General features: G+C 60.5%; 2 protein-coding genes across 4 annotated transcripts in view; both read left to right on the top strand.

Moving 5' to 3' along the window:
• The window catches only part of LOC100341360 (bone morphogenetic protein 8B), a 28,327-nt gene extending 7,209 nt beyond the window's left edge, over nt 1-21,118 (top strand). Inside the window, exons 2-7 of one of the 3 annotated variants that reach the window (XM_008265524.5) lie at nt 8,163-8,352; nt 8,806-8,954; nt 17,383-17,577; nt 18,282-18,361; nt 18,817-18,927; nt 20,833-21,118. In XM_008265524.5, the coding sequence (XP_008263746.4) occupies nt 8,163-8,352; nt 8,806-8,954; nt 17,383-17,577; nt 18,282-18,361; nt 18,817-18,927; nt 20,833-20,982 (875 nt within the window). In that variant the 3' untranslated portion in view covers nt 20,983-21,118. Of the gene's footprint in view, nt 1-8,162; nt 8,353-8,805; nt 8,955-17,382; nt 17,578-18,281; nt 18,761-18,816; nt 18,928-20,832 lie in introns of those variants that run through there. The other 2 variants (XM_089300961.1, XM_089300962.1) reach the window with 2 other exon arrangements.
• Nucleotides 11,479-13,317, top strand: LOC100341106 (succinyl-CoA:3-ketoacid coenzyme A transferase 2, mitochondrial). Its single transcript, XM_002715195.6, has one exon. It carries the CDS (start codon nt 11,616-11,618, stop codon nt 13,167-13,169), a length of 1,554 nt encoding a protein of 517 aa, XP_002715241.3. The 5' UTR covers nt 11,479-11,615; the 3' UTR covers nt 13,170-13,317.
• Nucleotides 21,119-23,356: the final 2,238 nt, after the last annotated feature.

Raw genomic sequence — 23,356 nt, 5'->3', positions numbered from 1 at the left:
TGCACCACAGCACCGGCCGCAGAGGGCTCCTCCTCTAACAGCCACTCTGAGTTGGAAGAAGTGGTTGTCTTTTGATGTCTTAATATTTGGTCAGAAACAAGGGAGACTTAGGTTGTGGGAGTAAAATTTTATCCAGGGCACAAAAGTAGCCAACATGTGTGCTTCCATCATCCTGATAAATGCAGCGTTTGGCACCTGCTGTGGGAGGCAGGGGTGGGCCCCCAGACGTGGCCAGGCAGAGTGTGGGCAGTGCCGTGGCCCACAGCAGGCCCTTCCCGGACGTGTGGAATTGTAAGGCTGTTTGATCCAAAGCTGGAGGAGGAAGCGAAAGCTCCTGATCGTTCATTCTCCCAGAGCCACAGGAAGGCAGTTCAGAACATCAACTGGTTGCTTCCCCAGGTGGAGATGTGGAGGTGGCACTGTCCGTCCCGACACAGGGTCTGAGTCCCAGCAGCCTGTGTCATGTGGGTGTGGCTGTCCAGAGGCCTGGGGGCTGCTGCAAACCCTACAGGGGCACCATGGCCCAAGCTGCGTCCACTGACATCAGCAACAACTGAACTTCACAAAATTCTTCCTAGGTCTCAGGGGCTTGGAGTGTCGCTGTATTGAATTCTTATGGGCTGAAAAGAGGGTTGCTTAGTGATAGACTGGCCTTGCCTGTCCCTCCTGTCTCCTCCGGCCCTCAACCACACGGCCCCCTGACTGCTAGATTCTGCCACGCAGGCCACCCTGCTGTTCCGGGAACACCCAGGGCCCTCGCTTGGGCTCTTCCCTCCGCCTTCCTTCTCCTTCTACAGACTGGGCTGTTCACCGGGTTGTAGAATCAAGAATGGAGTCCTCGCATTCTTCAAAGGCAGCAGTTCTCAACCAGGGACAAGTTTGCATCCCAAGGGATCATTGGCAATATCTGGAGATCCTTTTGTTTGTTGTGACTGGGGAAGGTTAGGGGATGCGTCTGGCGTCTAGGGGCAGAGGCCAGTGAAGGTCCCACCACCCACCCACACAAGTGTCAAAGTTGAACCACCTGTGCAAGGGGACCAGAGGTTCATGATGATGATGAAGATGATGATGATGACCTCATGAACATGCACATGTGATGGGTCTCAATCTACTATTGCAGTTGTTATTCATGGCATCTCTTCAGCCTGGGTTCTGAGTGGTTTTCAGTCCTCTAGGCTGCTCTGAGAGCTCCCTGGCTTTCCGGTTTCAGATGTGTGTTTGTGCGTGGGTTAGTAAAAGTTGCACGTCCCTACTTCAGAAGGCACCCCCATCTGAAACATTCTGAGCTTCCAGTCCCAACATTTCAGATACTCAACCTGAACAACACACACGTGTCTCCACCGAGAGAAGCAATGCACCCCCCAGGCCCAGATCTTGGTTTCTAAACACCTCCCCAAAAAGGAACCAGAGCTCACTGGGGAGATGACTGATTCCAGCTGTAGGGAGTGGGAAATCAGAAGATGAGCCTGGAGCACCCTATGGTGCCAGACAGGAAGTTCTCTTAAAAAAGAGGACGGGGGGGGGGGGGTGCGTCAACGAGACATAGGAGCCAGCCCAAGTGCACTCCTGATGGCCGGCACTGGAGCAAAATTTGAGCAATGAAATCAGTGCCAATACTGTTGGCTTGTAACCCATGAAATAAAATAAACCTCCAGGAATCCATAATGAAATAAATAACTAATTCAATAATAACGGAAGATCAAAGTCTTCCTTTTTGAGGAGAAACAGGATATGTGCACAACCTCAAAGTATCTCCCCATGACACTTATTATTTACAAAAGGAAAAATTGTGACATTACAGTAGAAAAAAAACTGGCACATACCACCGTCACGAAGGGCTCACAGTCACTAGCAATAAGATATAATGGCATCATATTGTCCAATCTCATGCTCTGAGGAGGACACATATCTGTGACATTCTCCCAAATTTTTAAAAAGGTTTGTTTATCTATCTATCTATCTATCTATCTATCTATCTATCTATCTAGAAAGGCAGAGAGACAGGAATAGGGAGAGCTCTTCTGTCCACTGGTTCACCCCCCAAATGACTGCAACAGGGCTGGGCCAGGAGCCAGGAACTCCATCCTGCTCTCCCATGTGGGAAGGCAGGGCCTCCTCCCTAGGAGCGTAAGCAGGGTGCCGGATCCACAGCAGAGCAGCCGGGACTTGAGCCAGCACTCCCGGTATCAGACAGCACAGCAAGCAGTGGCTTAGCCTGCCGCACCACAATGCCAGCCGCTCTCCCAATGCATAACTTTCATCCAGACCTGAAAAAGCATCAGACAAGACGTGCTACAACATAACAGCAGCGTTCCTCTAATGTGTCAAGACCCCAAAAGGCAAGAAAAGATCTAGCAACAGTGACACATCAGAGGAGCCGGCAGAGAAATGATGACCGCATGCAATACAGGGTCCTAGACTGGGCCCAGGAACAAAATAGGGACAAATGGTAGAGAAACAAGAAATTTGAGTCAAGTTTGTAGGGGCATAGTGACTTAAACCGGCGCCTGCAATGCCAGCATTGCATATGGATGTCTGTTCTTGTCCCAGCTGCTCCACTTCTGATCCAGCTTCCTGTTAATGACCTGGGAAAGCAGCAGAAGATGGTCCAAATACTTGGGCCCCTGCCACCCACGTGGAAGACCCAGATGGAGTTCCCAGCTCCTGGCTTCAGCCTGGCCCAGCCCTGGCTGTTGCGGCCAAGTGGGGAGTGTGAGCCAGCAGGTGGAAGACCTCTCTCTCTCTCCTTCTCTCTGTGACTCCACTTTTCAAATAAATAAATCTAAAAAAAAAAAATTGTACCGATATCAATTTCCTGTTTTTTCAACAATTATCCTACAGATTGGCTGTATAGGATGTTAGCATTAGGGGGAGATAATAAGAGAAGAATATGTGGGAAATCTGTGAATGCTTCTTGCAACTTTTCTCTAAACCTAAATAATCTAAACTTATCTCAAAATTAAGTTAACGAGATAAGTAAGGTAACCCTGCATTATTCCTAACCCCACCCTCTCTTCTTGTCCATCAAGGCATTTTGCACTTGATGTCTGCACTTTCTTGTTTGTCATCTGACTTTTCGACAGGACAATTCACTCCGTGGGAGCAGGACCTGCTCTGTCCTGTTTACTCCCATGTGCCCTGTGTGACTTGCACATGATAGACGCTGCTTCCAAACGGGTTGAATAAGTGAGTTAACCACTGCTCCTGGACGTGAGCAGGAGAAATGAACGGGAAACATGAACGGGGCAGAGAGCCTGCAGACCGCAGGCCACAGGCGGGAATCTTCTCACACATGCCCAGAGAGAAAGGATGGACTCCCTGCATTAGGAGTCCTGGCTCTGGATTCTGCACAAAAGAGGAAATACCGCCCGGAAACCTTGCTCCAAAGACCCGTGGTCCCTCCCAGGGCCACCCCGGAGAGAGGGTTCCTGGCAGGATGTGTCTCAAATGGCCACAGCCCAGGACGGGGCCTGGGCAGAGTGCAGCCGCTGGCACTGCGCCCAGCCTGTCTGAATCACCTGGACATGCAGCAGTGAACTTCCCGACCCGGCAACTGGCAGCAGAATTTTACTGGGAAAACCCAAGACATCGCATTGTACCTTTCCCGTAAATCCCCTCTGTGGCGTGGGAAGCAGCAGCAGGCATTTCGTGCTGTTTGGTTTTCATGCTGTTTTTGTCCACTGCAGTGAGAAGAGACCCTGGAGTCCTGGCTTCTGTTTCTGCCTGTCTGAGAGTGGGAGAAGATGGCACTGGGTGCTGGCAGGCGGTGCCAGTGGGGCCCCCGAGGGGCTGCCTCTCTGAATCTGGGCATCCCTGGGGGATTCCAGGCCTGGGCTATGTGGGTGTGAAGGAAATGCTCCTAAATAATATTGGGAGAAGTGCTGGACCACAGCAGAGCAGGCTCTCTGGGGCTTCACAGACCCTGCCGCAAAGGCTCATTTTGCTGTTGGTTGACACTGAGCCCTGAAGGTCATCTGGTGCCAGGAGGCGCCTTGAGCCGGACACAGCCTTTCAGCCGCTCTGTTTTCTCTCACTCTATTCTTCTACTTAGAAAAAGAAAATCCAGGGGCTGGTGCTGTGACACCGTGGGTTAAGTGTCTGCCTGCAGCGCCAGCAAACCAGTTGGGCATCGGTTCCAGCCCCAGCTGCTCTGCTTCTGATCCAGCTCCTTGCTAATGTGCGTGGGAAAGCAGCAGAAGTGCCTGGGCCCCTGTGCCTACGTGGGAGACCTGGAGGAAGCTCCTGGCTTCTAGCTTTGGCCTGGCTCAGTTCCAGCCACTTGGGGAGTGAGCCAGTGGATGGAAGATTTCTCTTTCTCTCTCTCTCTCTCTCTGCCTTTCCTTCTCTCTATAACTCTGCCTTTCAAATAAGTAAATAACTTTTTTAAAGAAGAAAGAAAATTGAACATCTCCCTACCCTTCCACTCCACTTTCAGTACTTTTTTTAAAAAAGATTTATTTATTTATTTGAAAGGCAGAGAGACAGAGAGAGGGGGAGAGACACAGACAGAAAGATCTTGCGTCCTCTGGTTCACTCTCCAAATGCCTGCAACAGCTAAAGTGAGCCAGGCAAAAGGCAAGAGCCAGGAACTACATTCAGGTCTCCCACATGGACAGGAGAGACCCAAGTACATGGACCAGTATCTGCTGCCGCCCAGGCGAGTTAGCAGGGAGCTGGATCAAGCAGAGCAGCCGGGACTCGCACTGGTGCTCCAAGCTGGGGTGTGGGCAGCCCAAGCGGCAGCATGACCAGTTGTGCCACAGCACCTGCCCCTTAGGCCGGCTCTTGAGCTTCAGGCATGACCTCCTGATGATGCTGGCTGGGTGTCAAGTCTTTGAGACATCGATTAAGTGAGGAAATCAGAGGTCAGCACCCCTGTCACCTCCCGCCGTAAGGAATGGCCACTGCTCCTATGCCATAGCCCCTGCCCTTTCACAACCCTCTGTGGACAGGATGCCAGTGTCCCCACTACACAGATAAGAAGACTGAGGCTAACAGGAGCAGCTGCTGGCCCGGGTAGGTTCAGAGATGGGATTAGGAACCCCAACAATGGCCCGGGCAGCTACATTTCCCCACGCTGTCTCAGTGGCTGAAGCAGGGTCAGGCTTCCCAAGAATCGCCCTGGGGCAGGGGCCAGAATCCAGGTCCGGATCAAGGCCATCCTCAGCCCCAGCTGGGAGGAACGCCGTTCCTAATCCACAGCCGGCACTGAGCGGCTGCAACTCCCCCCGCTCCCGCAGACAGGGGCCTGTCCCGTGGCCAGTTACCGGAAGGTCGGTTCCAGTGTTGTACCCCACGAAGTTCTTATCAATTTTCCGACAAAAGTCAAAATTCCCCAGCTTCTAGCGCTTGCCTGGAATAGCTAAGGTGGGCAGTTTCCTGCGCTGGGCTGGTGGGTAATTAATGGAGCTCAGGAACCCGCAGTGCAGAAGTACCGAATGGGGGCACTTCCGCACAGCAGGAGGTCTCCAGCCGGCCTCCTGGTCCCCCGCTCAGTGAGAGCAGTGGCCCCAGCCTGGAGCCCACACACAGCTGGTGGGGCCCTCAGTTGTTCCTGCAGTCTCTGGACTCCCATAGAGAATCAGTGTCTGGGGGCTGAAGCTGTGGAGTAGCTGGGAAAGCCGGCATCCCGTATGGGCTCCAGGGAGTCCCGACTGCTCCACTTCTGATCCAGCTCTCTGCTATGGCCTGGGAAAACAGCAGAGGACGGCCCAAGGGCTTGGGCCCCTGCACCCATGTGAGAGACCCAGAGGAAGCTCCTGACTGCTGGCTTCAGCCTGCCCCAGCCTGCCTATTTCGATCATTTGGGGAGTGAACCAGTGGATGGAAGACCTGTCTTTCTGTCTGTCATGCGCTCTCTCTGCCTTTCAAATAAATAAAATAAATCTTTTTTTTAATTTAAAATTTTTTAAATTTATTTGACAGGTAGAGTTACAGACAGCGAGAGAAAGAGAGACAAAGAGAAAGGTCTTCCTTCCGTTGGTTCACTCCCCAAATGGCTGCCACGGCCAGCGCTTCGTCGATCCAAAGCCAGGAGCCAGGTGCTTCCTCCTGGTCTCCCATGCGGGTGCAGGGCCCAAGCACTTAGGCCATCCTCCACTGCCCTCCCGGGCCAGAGCAGAGAGTCGGACTAGAAGAGGAGCAACCAGGACTAGAACCCAGAGCCCATATGGGATGCCGGTGCCACAGGCGGAGGATTAAGCAAGTGAGCCACGGCACCAGCCCCTAAAATAAATCTTTAAAAAATAAAATCAGTGTCTGCCCTGGAGGCAGGTGCATTTAACCATGCTCTGAAAGAGGTCAGGGCAAGGGTGTGACTGAGGGACCCTCCCTCACTGTCCCACACCCTGCCACAGCCAACAGAGGGGCCTGACTCATTGGGCAAACCAGGGACCTTCCACAGTCCCTCCACACAGGTGGTCTGTGCACTGCCTGGAAGCACTGATTGTCAGCAGGTTGTGTGTGTGAGCCAGGAGGGGGCGCACTGTGCACTCAGGGCCTGAGCATCACTCAGCAAGGCCATGCCCTGCCTGCTACCCTCTCTGCTTTATGGGGAAAGGGATCCTAATCTTGCCCTTGACACTTGCTCCTGAAGCCTCCCAGTTCTCGGGTGGGCATTTGCTGCATGCCCTGCACGCCCCGTGATGTCGGACAATGCACCTCCTATTCTCCTCTTCCCTGGACTGGTTGAAAGCCCGCCATCTGCCCCAGCCCAGACACGCCCGCCTGTCCCCTGACCCGCCCAGCACAGCTGTGTGCCTGTCCATCCCTGGACCAGGTCCCTGCCGCAAGGACAGGAAGTGCTCCCCACATCCGCCCAGGGCCGCACAGCCTGGTGCTTTTAAAAAACCTGCCTTGTGGTCCCTGAGCCCAGTAGCCAGAGAGAGAATTTTTAAAGAGACTCACAAACATATCATTAAAATCTCAGTGCTGGGTTTTGGGGAGGGCTGGGCGGCTCCCACCCCTGCTTTCCGGAAACACAGATTTTAGCGTTTGAAAGTAACAGGCTGCTCGAGTGAGGCCACCCTAAATATCCCATCCGGCCCTTGCGGGCAGCTGGGGAAGCATGGGATGTGTCCCGCAACCATGGCCTCTGCCCAGACTGCTGGACCGGCCCCGCCCAGGCCCCCACTGCAGTCCACCTCCAGTTTACCCTTGACCTCTGCTTGCACGGGGTCTTCCTATGAGCCACTCAGAGCCCCCTGCTCCCCTGCAGCCCCAGACCCCCAGGCTCCCCACTGGCCAGAGGCACAGGCTCCCTCCTGCCAGGGGAGTCTGACCCCTTTCCCCACAGACCCAGACCCCTGCTGTACCCACACCTCAATCTGTGGGTCGCTGCAGCACCCCCACACTGTGCACAGAGCCCCTCTGCCGAGAGCCCCCTCCCTGGCCTCCACCAGCCGCTGCGTCGCCACCCCGTCCTTCAAGGCCCATTCAGAAGTCATCTGCACCCTGAAGCCGGCTGCCATGCTGCCAGCGGGGACCCTCGGACAGCCGGGCCCTCGATTGGTTCTTTCCAGAAGCTTGTCACCCCCTCCCTGTTCCCACCTGCCTTTCCCACACCTCCTCCTTCAGCTCGCTCCCCAGAATGCACTTGGGCCTTTGCCCTCGCGGTGTTCTTCCCTCCCAGCCCCAGGTCCTTCCACTCTTGGCCTTGGCTCTGCCAGCATGTCCTCTGCAGCGCCCTCTCTGGACACTGCGGCAAAGCTCCAGCCATCCCTCACGGCCGGCCCAGCTGTCAGCCGGAGATCTCTCCTCCTCCACCTCCCACGGAGGCCCACGGGGTGACCTGGAATGACCCCGTCCCCCTGAGATGCGGGCAGTGACTTCCCTGCCCACCGGGTGTCCCCGGGTGCTGTGGCCTTGGGTCTGGTGTCCACCTCCCCTTTAGCCTGGGAGGCCAGAGGAGGGCCTGTCCCCTGTCTCATCTGTGGAGCCCAGGGAGTGCAGGAGGCTGAGGGGGGACAGGAGACAAGACTGCTGTTTGGGGCTTAGGGCCCGCTGGTCACCTGCCAAGCTCCTCACTACACAAGCTCGTGGAGCCTGGTCTACACCCCCAGAGCCAGCCAGGTGCTGGGAAGGAAGCCACCCCACCCAGGCTGCTCAGGCCCTGCCCCAGCACCCCCGCCCTGGTGACCGCCCACTCCTGCTTCATCTTTCAGTGGAGCGTGACCACGTCCTGGGCCGCCAGGAGCCCCACTGGAAGGAGTTTCTCTTCGACCTGACTCAGATCCCAGCGGGGGAGGCGGTGACAGCTGCCGAGTTCCGGATCTACAAGGAGCCCAGCACGCAGCTGGTCAACAGGACCCTGCACGTCAGCACGTTCCAGGTGGTCCAGGAGCACTCCAACAGGTGCCTCTCTCAGCCCTGCCCTGCCATGCAGCAGGGCCTCAGTGTCAACGTCGAGGCCTAGGAGCTGTGTCCAGTCCAATTGGGCAGGGCGGGGGCGGGGGGCGCATTTCCTGGAGGAGGAGGGGGGCTTCCCGAGAGAACAAGAAGCCTGAGACGGGGAGATGCTCAGCCCCAGGCCGCTCAGCCCCGTGGGAAGAGCCCCAGCCGCTGTCCTGGCTTCAGGCCCCGCCCCCCGGCAGCCTGGCTGTGGGGCTGTGGGTGACTGAGCCCCTGAGCCCCAGTTTCCCCAGTGTACAGACACAGACCACCACGGAGGGTTGGTTCCATGAGACAAGGCACAGAGGGGCCCAGCCCAAGCCAGGCGGGGCAGGTGCTCGGGGAACGTCCCCCACGCGGGCACGAACGCACGCGGCGGCTGGTGGCCCTCGGTTAATTGTTCTTTTGTGTCCACAGGGAGTCTGACTTGTTCTTTTTGGATCTTCAGACGCTCCAGGCTGGGGACGAGGGCTGGCTGGTGCTGGACGTCACGGCAGCCAGTGACCGCTGGCTGTTGAGCCGTCACAAGGACCTGGGACTCCGCCTCTATGTGGAGACGGAGGACGGTGAGGCTAGGGGCTGGGCTCCGGGCTCCGGGCTCCTCAGAGCTGTCCCAGCAGGGGCTTCTGGCACGCAGCGCCTTCTCAGCTGTGCCCTCAGGGATGCCAGTGAGGTCCACGGTGAGGTCCCAGCAGGAGGCCCTGGCATAGGCTGGCCCCCCACTCCTGACCGGCAGGATCTGGGCCTGGAAGGGTGGGGGGGGAGTGACTGGGCTGCAAGCAGTGAGCCGAGGTCCTGCCACGTCCTCAGCCTCAGTTTCCTCATCTACAGACCACGAGGTGCTCCCCACTCACCCACAGGAACTCTGGGCTGAGCCTCCTTTGTTCCAGGTGGTGGGTAGGAGCCCCAGGAAGCACGAGGGGTGGCTGTGGGGGTGGGGTGGCTGGGGGGGGAGGGGAAGCAGATGAGAGTGGGAGGGCGGCAGGGGTCGCTGGGGCCAGGCAGACCAGGCCGGATGTTGGAGTCCGAGGGTGGTCTGTTGGATTCACAGCCGCAGAGGCTGGCAGGAGCGGCTCAGGTTCTGGAAGCCCTGAGATCTGCACTCTAAAGGAGTTGGCTTCCGTGGGGACCGTGCGCGGTGACCTGCTCCCTGGGGGTACAGAGCAGGGGGGTGAGGAAGCTGACAAGCACCACCTCCGCCATCAGTGCGGTGGTGCCCTGCGCCCCGACAGGAGGTGGTGAGAAGGGCACTTCCCCTGGGGGCTCCCTCCCCAAACCCCAGCCCCAGTCTAACATCAGAAAACCCCAGACCAACCCAAACCAGGGACATTCTGATAGCCAAAGTCTGCACCTTGTCAGCAGTGCCAATCAGAATGACCAGGACAAGGCTGGGGAATTCACCGGTGGTGAGGATGTGGCAGAGTGGGGGTGTCAGGGTCACTGTCCTGCCCGGCGAGGGTGGGCTGGGGCCGTGCAGGAGCCTGGGAGGGAGGCTGGCTGCGGGGACATGATGAGTGGCAAGTCGGGGTAGATACGTACTAAGGCTGGTTGCAGATCTGACAACAGCCTATCCCCAAAGTCAGTGCACTTCCTGGAGGAACCTGCGTGATGGCTTGGTTAGCACAGGAGGGAACAGCAGGGCGCTCTGAACAGCTGAGCGTCGTCCCGCTGAGATCTGAGACAGAAGCACTGTGCTGAGACTCCAGTGTGTCTCTAAGCAGCCACTGCCCTGGATAAACTCAGTCCCTGGTCGTGCTGGCCGGGGAGGGCCAGGCTGCTTGGCCCCTTCTGTTGGCTTTCCCAAGGCCAGTTTCTGGAATCCACAAGCAAGCGTCCCAGGCTTGGAGTTAGCTTGTGCTCAGCAGAATGTGAGAAGGTGTCCTGGGCGGGTCCTGGAGCAGCGAGGGACGTCAGGGGAAACGTGCAGATCTAACCCACTGCGGTGTGTAGACTCACAACGACACTGGTTCCTTAGCCGTGACAAATGTGTCCCAGGAATGTGCCATGCTGACTTCTCCCCAGGGAAGCTGGGTCAGAGTGTGGGAACTCCCCGAGCCATCGGTGTGGTTTTCCTGAGAATCTGGACATTGTGACACTAAGATTTTCCTGAATAGATGTAGAAAATTAAAATAGCCCTGACTCAGTGGGGAGAGCAGACCGTGCTGGACAAGAGCGAGGTCAGGGAGAGGAGACCTGCAGAGCGAGGGGACCCGGGCCCAAGAGAAGAAAGAGTTTCCGGAAGCAGGGAGCCGCCCCTGTGTCCGGCTGGGAGCGCTAAAGACGTGGGCAGAGCAGCGGCCAGAGCTGGTCACACGGAGGTTGCTGCCCAAGAGCGCAGCGGAGTGTGGGGACAGAGCCTGAGTGTGGAGCTGGAGGGAGGCAGGGAGACAGGCGGAGGGGACTGGGGAGCGGCAGCAGGGAGTGGGGTGTGGCTGGAGAGAGCTGGGGACCCGGGGCGGCCTTCTCAGCTTGGGAGACACCTGTGCCCTGCCGTGCCCCCAAGTGAGCACTCCGCTGGGGAAGACGCTGGGAAACCCGGCCAAGCTGAGGATGGATGCAGAGGGCAGGGCGGGTCAGACCCTTCAGCAGCAGGGGCCCCTCCCGCGGCTGTTGGGGACCCGGTGCCCAGGCACGATGGGGGTGAAACTGCAGCTTCTCCTGGGTGGGGGGCAGCCACTCCCTCCCCCGGCTGCCAATGAGATTCAACAAGTGCAGGGGCCAGGCACACGGGGGCACCAAGAGGGCCGGCTGTCCCCTTCTCCGTGTCATCACCATCGTGGCCGGGCAGGGCCGGGTCCTTACATCCTTGGTGACTCTGAGCAAGCTCTGGAGGGGGAGGCGGTTCTGTCCCAGGCTCCACTGGGGCAGGCAGGGCCAGAGGGATTCCTGATGGAGCCCCATCCCCACCCAACCCCGGTAGCCTGGCCTCAGCTCTGCCCTGCCGGGACCCGTGCGCTGTGCAGGGTGGTCGCAGTGCAGCTCTGTCCTGGCAGCTCCAGTGCAGTGCAGGCGATGCCCACTGGGTCCGGCAGGACAGAGCGGGCTGGTCGTGGCTCCAGCCCAAGCAGCTCCCTTCCCGCCAGGGTCAAGGGCTGTGGGGGTCCGGTGTGCACGCCCGGTGGGGAGCGGGACCCCGGGCGGCCGCGCCCTCCCTGCTCTGTGACGCGGCGGCTGGGCTCGCCCGTGGGGCGCACACGGCCCGTCCCTGGCCTCTTGCAGGGCGGACCATGGCGCGGCTGTGGCTTCTGGCGTCGGCGCTCGGGCGCTGCGTCCCCGCCGGCCGCTCGGGGCCCGCGGCGGGCCGGGGCTGCGTCCGCCGCTTTGCCGCCAGCCCCCAGCCCCGCGCCCGCTTCTACACGGACCCCGTGGAGATGGTGAAGGACATCTCCGATGGGGCGACCGTCATGGTCGGGGGCTTCAGGCTCTGCGGGATCCCCGAGAACCTGATCGCGGCGCTGCTGCGGACGCGCGTGAGGGACCTGCGGGTGATCAGCAGCAACGTGGGCGTGGACGACTTCGGCCTGGGCCTCCTCCTGGCCACCAAGCAGATCCGCCGCATCGTCTGCTCGTACCTGGGCGAGAACGCGCTGTGCCAGCGCCAGTACCTGGCCGGCGAGCTGGAGCTGGAGCTGACGCCGCAGGGCACCCTGGCCGAGCGCATCCCCGCGGGCGGCGCCGGGGTGCCGGCCTTTTACACGCCCACGGCCTACGGGACCCTGGTGCAGGAAGGGGGCGCCCCCATCCGCTACTACCCGGACGGCCACTTGGCCATCCGCAGCCAGCCCCGGGAGGTGAGGGAGTTCGAGGGCCGCCACTACCTGCTGGAGCGCGCGCTCAGGGCCGACTTCGCGCTCGTCAAGGGCTGGAAGGCCGACCACGCGGGCAACGTGGTCTTCAGGGGCAGGGCCAGGAACTTCAACGCGCCCATGTGCAAAGCCGCCGACGTGGCGGCCGTGGAGGTGGAAGAGATCGTGGACGTGGGGGCTTTCCGCCCGGAAGACATCCACGTGCCCAACATCTACGTGGACCGCGTGATCAAGGGCCGCGCGTTCGAGAAGCGGATCGAGCGCCTGACCGTGCGGCCCGAGGTCGCCGCGGGCGCCTGCGCGGGAGCCAACGCGAGGACGCGCATCGTCAAGCGCGCAGCCCTGGAGTTCGAGGACGGCATGTACGCCAGCCTGGGCATAGGCATCACTCTGCTGGCCAGCAACTTCATCCGCCCGGGCGTCACGGTCCACCTGCACAGCGAGAACGGCATCCTGGGCCTGGGCCCCTTCCCGACCAGAGGGGAGGCGGATGCCGACGTCATCAACGCGGGCAAGCAGACGGTCACCGTGCTGCCCGGCGGCTCTTTCTTCTCCAGCGACGACTCCTTCGCCATGATCCGCGGGGGACACATCCAGCTGACCATGCTGGGGGCCATGCAGGTCTCCAAATACGGGGACCTGGCCAACTGGATGATCCCCGGCAAGAAGGTGAAAGGGATGGGCGGGGCCATGGATTTGGTGTCCAGTGACAAGACCAAAGTGGTGGTCACCATGGAGCACTACACCAAGGACAAGAGCCCCAAGATCCTGGACAAGTGCAGCATGCCGCTGACCGGGAAGCAGTGCGTGGACCGCATCATCACTGAGAAGGCCGTGTTCGACGTGCACAAGAAGAGGGGGCTGACGCTCATCGAGCTCTGGGAGGGCCTGACCGTGACCGACGTCCAGAACAGCACGGGCTGCGCCTTTGCCGTATCTCCCAACCTCAGGCCCATGCAGCAGGTGGCCCCCTGACGGGCCCTAGCTGGAGGGTGGGTCCCGGGGAGCCTCCTGGGTGTGCAGGAGAGGGCACTGGGGGCCGCACACACGGGTCGCCTGCGCTGTGACCACGGCCGCAGCATCTCAGGGGCTCCACCGCCCGACAGACCCTCTTGCATCCAGAGGACCCTGGCTAGAATTAAAGACAAAGGGGAAACCCGCGCGCCCTCCCGAGTGGTCTGGGTGAGGGCACAGCTCTGAGCTCTGCGTTGCGACGGGCAGTCGGCCCGCGCCTGCCTCCGGTGGTTGTGCGGGCAATCAGCGGCGGGGGAGCGCTCCCGTGGCGGATTCCGGTCAGGGCCTCCGCACCCAGGGAGCCCAGGAACGGAGGGGGCGTGGGGAGGCAGAGCGGCCCTGCCCTGCGACCCCGACCCGGCCTCTGAAACGCTCCTCACATGCAGGAGGGCTTTCTGACCACTGAGCTGCGTGGGAGTGTGAGGCGCTGATGTGTGAATGCGTGGGAGTGTGAGGTGCTGCTGTGAATGTGTGGGAGTGTGGGGTGCTGGCGTGTGAATGAGTCCATTGGGTGTGAATGAGTGTGTATAGGAGCGCATGTGAGCTGTCTGTGTGGGGTGTGAAGTGTGTATGTGTGGGATGCATGTGTGTCAGTGGGAGGTGTGTGTGTGAGAAGTGTTGAAAGTGTCTGGCAGTAGTATGCCCCTGGTGAGAGCGGCTCCCGGGTTGGTGGGGGCCGTGGGTGGGGCTGGCTGGCGGGAGACTCCAGGGAGGGAGGGACTTTCTGAGAGGTCCCTTTGGAGCCTCCCCCAAGGCCTGGGCAGATCCTGGGAGGAGGGCGAGGAGGGGAGACAGCATTCAGTGAGGGCACCGTTTGGCCAGCTGGGCGGTGGGCCGGGACCGTGGCCAGGAGGGGTGAGACGTCACGGAGTGGACAGCCCTTCCCCAGGCTCCTGGGCAGGGTATGTGACCACCCTGGGCTGCCGAAGCTTCTGTCATTGGTGGGGGAAGGCCCTGGGGGAGGAGGAGGAAGGCCCTGGCGGGTCGCTCCTGCATAGCTGACAGCGGCTGAAGAGGGGCCCCAGGCACAGCCCACCTGGCCCTTGGGGCAGCCGCTCCTGGCAGCAGCAGCTCTCCGTCAGGTTCACCTGGCTCTCAGCTTCCGGTGGGCCCTCCCCCCTCACCGCCTGCAGGCCAGGCTGGCTCCCGGAACTCCGCGAGAGTTTGTCACCGGCTGGGTTTCCTGTGGCCTCCGCTCTTCATCCACGAGGTCCTCAGATGGACATGCACAAGACCAAGGCAAAGATCAGGCCAGCCTGGAGGACCGAGGGCCTCCTTGGCCCAGAACAGCCGGGGCTCCCCAGGTCTCCCCAAGACAGTGCAGTGTCACACACAGACCTGGGACCGTCTCTGGGCCAAGGGCATCCCGAGGTTCAGCCGTTCTGAGGGCTCCACTCAGGCCGGCACTGGTGACTGCTGACCGCTCAGCTCCGGGCTACTCCACTCTCTCCCCATGGGGACCTCCCGTGGCTTTCCCTCTGCTCCGGGCCCCGCCCTCACAGCTCTGCTACTTCCCCAGCCCTGACCTGCCAGCACCCACTCTCCCAGTGGCTTCTCTGTGGCCCTCCCTCCATGTCAGCTCCTGCAGCACGCAGCGTCCCGTCTGGACAGGAGCCTCACATGGGTCAGCATGTGTGCTTGGGGCAGGTGACATCATGGGTCAAAGGCTGGCCTCTGGCTGTTCCGTCATCCAGTGGTCAGTGGACTTGGTCTGAGTCACGCCACTTAAGGGCTGACCTCGAGTGGGCCGGCAGGTGGGGCGGGCAATGTCCTTGACCTGTGGTGTATAAGGGAGACCAACGTTAGCCTTGCCAATGGAATGAGCGAAGCTGCACGTGTCGTGTTTACATGTGCACACATATACTCGTACGCATGTGTGTGTATCATGCTTGTAACCGGTGTGAAGTAGGCGCCCATGTGAGCTGAACAGCTGGCGCTCTCTTTAAAGAGCTGTGGAAATGAGCCCGTGGTCACGCTTCCGTCCTGTGGCAGAGGAAGCTTTGGCAGAGGCACAGTGCAGGAGGTCTGTCGCGCTGAGTGTCTGAGCATGCGCAGCACGTGAGGCTGTGCCTGCTCGCAGGGACTCGGACACCAGGAATTTTGTTGTGGAGGCTCAAAGGCCAGGACAATGCTACTGGGAAAAAGCTGAAAAGGGGCCAGTGCTGTGGCACAGCGGGTTAAGCCGCCGTCCACAGTGCCAGCTTCCTATATGGGCACCGGTTCGAGTCTCAGCTGCTCCACTTCCTTTCCAGCTCCCTGCTAATGCACCAGGGAAAGCAGCAGAGGATGGCCCAATCCTTGGGCTCCTGCACCCACATGGGAGACCCAGATGTAGCTCTGGCTCCTGGCTTTGGCCTGGCCACCATTGCGGCCATCTGGGGAGTGAACCAGAAGATGGAAGATTCTCTCTCTCTCCCACAGCTCCCCTCTCTGTAACTCTTTCAAATAAATAAATCTTTATAGATAATCTCTTCTGCAGCAAGCGCCACGGCTCACTAGGCTAATCCTCTGCCTTGCGGCGCCAGCACACCGGGTTCTAGTCCCGGTCGGGGCGCCGGATTCTGTCCCAGTTGCCCCTCTTCCAGGCCAGCTCTCTGCTGTGGCCCAGGAGGGCAGTGGAGGATGGCCCAAGTGCTTGGGCCCTGCACCCCATGGGAGACCAGGATAAGTACCTGGCTCCTGCCATCGGATCAGCGCGGTGCACTGGCCGCAGCGTGCCTGCTGTGGCAGCCATTGGAGGGTGAACCAACAGCAAAAAGGAAGACCTTTCTCTCTGTCTCTCTCTCTCACTGTCCACTCTGCCTGTCCAAAAAAAAAAAAAAAAAAAAAAAAAAACCTCTTCTGCTTTCTTAAAAAAAAAAAAAAAAGCTGAGAAAACCAAGCTTCTTTGAGCGCTGAACTCTGCCCAGAGCTTAGATGGACACAGTGAGAATAGCCCAGAAAGATGGAGAAGACTGAGCCAGGCCTGGGTGGGGGGGTTCCACCAGTGCTTGTTCTCTTTCCTGTGCTGACAACGCTGCTGTTTCAGGAAAGAGGCCAAGGGGCTGTTACCACCAGCAGGTGCTGAGCATGGCTCTCTCGGTGGCCTCCTGGCATCCCCGACTTAATTGTGGGGTTTGTGAGTTGCCTCCTGGGCTCTGACTGGCTGTGGGGGAAACCGCGCTTTTATGGGCATCCCTCTTCCTAGGGTTGAGGTCTGAGAATCGGCCCCACTCGCAGCCTTTTTTTTTTTTTTTTTTTTTTTTAAGATTTATTTATTTATTTGAAAGGCAGAGTTACAAGAGGCAGAGAGAGAGAAAATCTTCCCCAGATGGCCACAATGGCTAGAACTGGGCTGATCTAAAGCCAGGACGGAGAACTTCTTCCAGGTCACCCACTTGGGTGCAGTGACCCAAGAACTTGGGCCATCTTCCACTGCTTTCCCAGGCCAAAGCAGAGAGCAGTCAGAACTCGAACTGGCACCCACATGGATGCTGGCACTGCAGGCTGCGTTTTACGCACTAGGCCACAGCACTGGCTCCTTCATTCTCTTTCTGACTGTCAGCTGGGCCCAGTGACCGTGAGCTCGGGCCGTGGGGTGAGACCTCCGCGCTGGACCCTGCTCTGGGGCTGTGTTCCCGCGGCCCCACCTCCGGGGCCCACGTCTCATCGGTGGGCCCGGGAGAGGTCACTGCCCGGCTCAGGGCCGGCTGGGCAGAGCAGGCCTCGCCGAGCCCTGGTAGATGCTGCTGTGAGCCTGAGCTGCGCCGGGCGGGGCACTGCAGAGGAGCTGGTGTGGGCGGAAGACGGACCCCGCCCTGGCGCCCCGCGATGTCGGCGGAGCCTGGTTCTGAGGGCCTCTGTCCTGGCCTCTGTCCTGGCCGAGTGACCCCCTGTGGAGCTGAAGCGCAGGGCTGTGCAAAGACGGAGTGAGGGCAGCAGAGGGGAGCACGGTGAGCCTGAGGACCCGTCGCCGACGTTAGGGGCGCGACCACCGAGCCAGGTCCCTGGGGGCTCACGGGGCCCCTCCCCCGCGCTGCCTCAGGCACCGCCTGCTGGGAGCTGTGCTAGCTCGGGACTCCGAGCTGCAGATGAGGACACTGAGGCCCAGGGGGTGCCCTCCGGGCCTCGGCCTCCAGCTGCGTCCACGCGGGGCCAGCGCTTGCGAGTGACCCTCTTCCTCTCTCCGTCTCAGGGCTCAGCGTGGATCCCGGCCGGGCCGGGCTGCTGGGGCAGCGGGCACCGCGCTCCCGCCGGCCATTCATGGTCACTTTCTTCAGGGCCAGCCCGAGCCCTGGACGCGCCCCTCGGGCCCTGAGGCCGCTGAAGAGGAGGCAGCCGAAGAGAACCAACGAGCTGCCGCAGCCCAACAAGCTGCCGGGGATCTTCGGTGAGGGGCGGGGCCTGGGCCTGGGGCGGGAGGCCGGGTGGCTGCAGACCCCTGCCCCCTCTCCGTGGTTCAAGCCTCAGTCCCTCTCCCGTCTCCTTTCCTGACTGTCCCGTGCCAGATGCCCGCTGATGCAGGGTCTGAGCTCTGTCTCGGCTGTCCCTGCCTCCCGATGTCCCCTCCCTGCCACCCCTGGCCCCACAGGCCTTTCCCAGGAGCCTCTGTCAGAGTCAACTGCTCCTTCCCTGGGCAGCCACAGCCCCTTGAGGACCCTCGGTTCTATCCCAGGGCCCTGTGGGACCCACAGTTGTTCCTGGGCAGCGGAGGCCCTAGGGGTCAGGGTCAGACCTGAGCGCACCCCTCGGCCGCCACCGGGAGTCAGCCCCATGCCTGCCCTTGACTTGGGCCCCTTGCACCTGTGCAGTGGGCGGGGAAGAGGAGCCTGGGGTGGCCCGGGGTCTTGCTGGGCTGTCGTGGAGCATCAGAGGCCCCCAGGTGGCCAGGCAGGGAGGCGGGGCTGAGGTGGGCTCACTCTGTAACAGTCCGGAGCCACTGAAGGCTCTTGAGCTGGGCCAGAGCAGGACCGGGGTTCCAGGCGTGGCTTTACGAGAGCCGACGGTTTAGTGCCTTGTCATTTGTTTATGGGTCAGATGTGCCCACGGCACCCCCAGAACCCCTGAAATGACCTTGACCGTCTGTCCCTGCAGATGCTGTCCACGGCTCCAACGGCCGGCAGGTGTGCCGTCGGCACGAGCTCTACGTCAGCTTCCGGGACCTCGGCTGGCTGGTAATCTGCGACTCTGTCAGTGACGTCCCCACCTGCGGGTCGTGGCTCTCCAGGGAGGGAGTAAAACTGGGGGACTTGGATATCCTTGTGGTTTTTTTTTTTCTGGGTTTTAAGTTTTCTAAAGTGACATTGTGGTACTTTATGGTGGACTTTTTAAACTGCAACAGTGAAGATGATCTGAGCCTCAGCCAGCCAAGCTGTCAGGGGCCGAGGCTGGGCAGCAGCACCTTGCGTATCCCCCAGACTGCAGCTCCAGCCGGCCTGGCGGGGGCAGGCCGGGGAGGTGGAGGCAGAGCGAGGGTGCAGAGTGACGGGGACAGAGCTGGCGCCCAGCCCTGCCTGCCCTGGGTCTCTGGGAGGGCGAACGGGGTGGCGGGGCCCTGAGGCTCAGGGAGGGAGAGGGCAGCCCTGTCTGTGCCGGGGCTGGGCTGGGCTCACCTCCTCCTTCCCCCCAGGACTGGGTCATCGCCCCCCAAGGCTACTCGGCCTATTACTGTGAGGGCGAGTGCTCCTTCCCCCTGGACTCCTGCATGAACGCCACCAACCACGCCATCCTGCAGTCCCTGGTCAGTACCGCGGCGTCCCGCTGGGAGGGCAGAGGGGGCCCCGTCCGGCTGGGAGGGCCATGAGTGCTGCTCCGGGCTCAGCAGCTTCTCTGTGCGGAGTTAGCAGGGTGGTTCAGCCCCGCACCTCTGGGGAAACTGCTCCTCACACGGCCGCTCTTACACACGGAGACTCGCATGCACTGAGCATGTGCACACCACGGCCCCCCATCAAACAGCCAGGCGTGTGCACACATGTGGGACACCCATGTGCCTGTGTGAGGCCCAAGTGCAGGAGGGCAGCAGAGCCTCTGGGGCTCCTGAACGCCGGGTGGAGAGAGCCGGCCCCTTCATATCCGCCCCGCAGGGCCACCGTCCATAACCTTTCCGTGCCGCCCTTGGTCAGGATTTCCGTCCTCCCACGATGCCCAGGAAGAGGTGTGAGCGTTTGGCTGGGGCCACGGGGCCTCTCGTTAGCCACATTACAGACCTGTCCAGCGTCCCCTGGCCACACACCCTTCCCAGGAAGCAGCCTGTCCCCTTGGGTCGCTCCTGCCTGGTCCTGGTTGCTCCCTGAAATGCTCCCCTCTGTGTCCGTCCAGTGAGCTTGGGTGACAGGGACCCCGCTGAGATATTCCTGGAGGATTCCCACCCCCCAGCCTGTGATCGAGATACGTCTGTGTCAGGAGACAGAGAAGTGCGATGCTAACAGGCTTGGCAGAGAAGCTGGGCTCAGAGATGTGTGATTTATTTGTGCCGTTGGATGCGCAGCCTGTGGGCACTAGGGCTTCCCACCCGGTTTGCCCCGTGGTGTGTGGCTCAGATACGAATGACATGGGTGGCACATTTGACTCCATGGTTCCTCTTCGTGTCACTCGTCTGATGAAGCCTGGGTCTCCAGGGAGGAGTCCGGAACGGCGACCCCCTGTGGCCGGATGTCCCCCCACAGTGTCCCAGCTCAGGAAAAGCCCTTTCCCCTGTCCAGCGGCAGCTGGTGGCTTCTGGTGTCTACGGTGGGCTTATAGCTAGAAGTTGGGGATGGCAGCCCGAGGGGCCAGTCTGGCTGGACATCCTCCAGAGGCTTGGCCTCCCCCTGGGTCCCCTGGGGTACCAGCTCCAAACTGGGGTGCAGGGGCCAAAGAGGGAGACGGGGGACAGGGGCCCTTCAGACAGCTCTGTCTGGGTCCTGACAGCCCCACTGAGCAACCAAAGCACACAGCTGGGGAAGCAGGCGCCCCATGCCGGCCTCCCCCGAGGCTGGAGGCCCTCGGACGGCAGCTCGCCTGCCAGGATTTTTACGGAGACTGGAAATGGGCAGCTCACTCCGTCAGGCCTTATGGTCAGTGAAAGCTGTTTTTGGGGGGGTCCAAGGATCCAGCTGCTGGTGCTGTCACGTGGCCTGCGTGCCTCAGTTTATCATCTGCAAAGAAAACTACTTGCCTTGGACATTGTCAGGAGGGTGAGACACAGAACTCCAGGCCTCAGCCATTCCCGGGGAACACAGTTGGAGGGGGAGGGGACCCGCCCGAAACTGAGAACAAGTGCCCTGAGGGGGAGGTGGTGCAGTTGCAGGGAGAAGCACAGAAGGCGGCCTCCAAAGGCTGGGGTGCACAGGCCCCCCTCAGGCGTGCAGTGTGCTGGGGACTGGCACAGCAGGGTGTCAGCACCCAGGGGCCAGTGAATGGGGCCGAGGTGGAGAGAGCACCACAAGATGCAAGGGGCAGGGGTGCTTGGGCAGTGCCCTGAGTGGGCAGGGGCAGCTCTGCATGGTGGTACCTGCCTTGGCTGCAGGGGGAGAGAGAGCCCGGGCAGATGAGCCCCCCCAAGACGGGCCAGGGTGGGGAGCAGGTGGGAGCCGGGGTCCGGACTGGGCAGGTCCTTGGAGGAGACCGCTGGGCTCATGTCCCTGCCTGCACCCCCTCTGGTCAGGTGCACCTGATGAAGCCAGACGCGGTCCCCAAGGCGTGCTGCGCGCCCACCAAGCTGAGCGCCACCTCCGTGCTCTACTACGACAGCAGCAACAACGTGATCCTGCGCAAGCACCGCAACATGGTGGTCAAGGCCTGCGGCTGCCACTGAGCCCGGCCGCCACCGGCTGCGGCCAGCCCTCCCCAGCCTGCCCCCTTCCTGCCAGGCTTCTGTCCTTTCTCGGCCCTCGGCCCCACTCTCCGGGCAGGCCTCATACTCGCAACCTCAGAGCTGGCTGCTCTCTCCGGCGGCAGCATGGAAGTCCTGGCTAAGACCCATCCTTGGTCATCCCTGGCCCCTGGCACTTGAACTTGGCTGACTCGCTCTGTAGCACTCCCACGGGGTTCAGGTGTGGGCCGAGGGCTGCGTCCCTCCCCAGAGGCAGCACTTGGGCATGACTGCAGCACGCTGGGTTCTGGGCGTGGGCATCAACATTCTAGGAAAAGACCAAGCTGGGAGGGCCCCGGCGCTTAGGGCTACAGCCGCTGGGGACGTCTCTTGGAGTGTGTCTTCCCCTGCCCTGGACCCGCCCCTCCTCCTGCCTGGGAAAGAGGTGGCCCCCAGAGAAGCAAAGAACCTGGGGCTCCCAGTTCCATCAACTGTCCCCACCACGTTGACTGAATATGGTGTTGGCTCTGGGGAAAAAAGTTAACTCTTTGTGGAAGCAAGGACAGCAGCTGCGGGGGGCCCCACTGCCCGCCCCGGGCCACCGCCGTGAGTGGATCCACTGGGCACTTTCCTGGACCTGCAGTTGATCCCCAGCAGCTGGTCAGAGCCGCGAGGGGCTCAGGCTCAACTCTAACCTGCAGAGGAGTATGGGCTCCACCCAGCGCTCCATAGACTGCCAGTACCCAAGGCAGGTGTTTGTGTCTGGGAGTCAAGAACAGGCAGGACACCAATGTCTGTGTCACCTGATATGCCCAGCAGCCCCTGTCCTCTTTCTTGGTCATGTGAGTCAAAGAGAAGGCCCCTGTCCCCGGGAGTGACAGGCGGCAATTAGGCTGAGTTGGGTGGGGACCCTCGTCTCAGCCTGCACCATTCCGGAAACCGCTGTTCTCCCTGGAGCAGTGCTGGGAGTCCCAGTGTTTATTTGATTTCTGACTTGCTAAGCCTGTAATTTACCTGCTGGGACAGACAGAGTCCAGCTGTCTGAACCCTGTCATTAAAAGCGGATCCTGGGTCCACCCCGACCACAGGCACGCCCAGCAGAGGTGGCACCGCCGGGCTCCCAAGGATGCATCTCGGGCTCACGCTCCACACCCCTGAGGATGGGCTGAGCAGGGGTGGGGGCTGGGGCCACGCTGTGAGACAGCTGCCCTGCACCTGTGCCCCCCACCCCAGCCATACACAGACCCTGGTGGGGAGCGGGTTTCTTGTTAGGCTGGGGCTTCCGGCTCAGGCTGGCGGGGAATGGACCAGGCACTGGCCTGAATGTCAGGAGGTCCGTATTTTGGTTTCAACTTAACCACCAACTTGCTTAGTTTCTGAACAAGTTCCCTTTCCCATCCATGCCTCATACTCCCATCTACAAGAGGACACAGGACACTCTCATGACAGAGGCCCTTCTTGCCAGGGCACAGGCCTGCCACCTGACCCTCCCCCTCCCAGAGCCGGGAGCCCAGGGGCCATTTTGGGACCTGATCTGATGGCCCAACAGCAACCTCCTCCCAACACTGGGAAAGTGGCAGCTTGGAAACCAGGGGACAGCACACAACCTGGCCCGGCCCAGCAGCCCTAGGAATGCTTGTGATCGAGTGTTCTGAAGATGCAGGGCAAGAGTGGAAGGTTCATGATGTGACTTCCTTTGCATGATGGGCAGCAGAGTACAATGGCCATGGCCTTGCCATCCAGGTGGCCACCAAATGACATCAGACAGAAAACAACGGGGAGGGGTGTGTGTGAGATCATAATGGACAAAGAGTTGATGAGGTGGCCGCGGACAGCGACCGAGAGCATCATCTCACCTCCATTCCAGGCTGCACATCAGTGGCGTAAGGGCGGCCAGCCGAGGCCCCCTGGTTGCAGCAGGTGCACGCTGGCTGGTAAGGGCAGCCAGCCGAGGCCCCCTGGTGGCAGCAGGCGCATGCTGGCTGGTGGGGAGGAGGCAAGGCTGGGTTGGTCCATGTGGACAGCCTCACAGCTGGCTGCACAGTGTGTGGAATAAATAGTGACTAGGAGAGGTCTTTTAAATGGACTTGCAAGGGGCCTGCTTTCTGGCACAGCAGGTTAAGCCATCACCTACAATGCCAGCATCCCATATGGGCACTGGTTCAAGTCCCAGCTGCTCCAATTCTGATCCAGCTCCCTGCTAATGTGCCTGGGAAAGCAGAGGACGGCCCAAATGTTTGGGTCCCTGCCACCCACTTGGGAGACACAGATGAAGCTCCTGGTTTCAGCCTGGCTCTGGTCACTGTGGCCATTTGGGGAGTGAACCAGGGGCTGGAAGATCTTGCTAACTCTGCCTTTCAAATAAATAAACAAATAA

Source organism: Oryctolagus cuniculus, chromosome 7, assembly GCF_051225735.1.
Source record: "Oryctolagus cuniculus isolate XC-2025 breed Fujian yellow rabbit chromosome 7, ASM5122573v1, whole genome shotgun sequence".
NCBI classification, from domain to species: Eukaryota; Metazoa; Chordata; class Mammalia; order Lagomorpha; family Leporidae; genus Oryctolagus; species Oryctolagus cuniculus.
This window is presented reverse-complemented; position numbering and strand designations above follow the sequence as displayed.

What these genes read in the sequence shown, in the direction of transcription:
- LOC100341106 (XM_002715195.6), top strand. Translation starts at nt 11,616, where the DNA reads ATGGCGCGGCTGTGGCTTCTGGCGTCGGCGCTCGGGCGCTGCGTCCCC.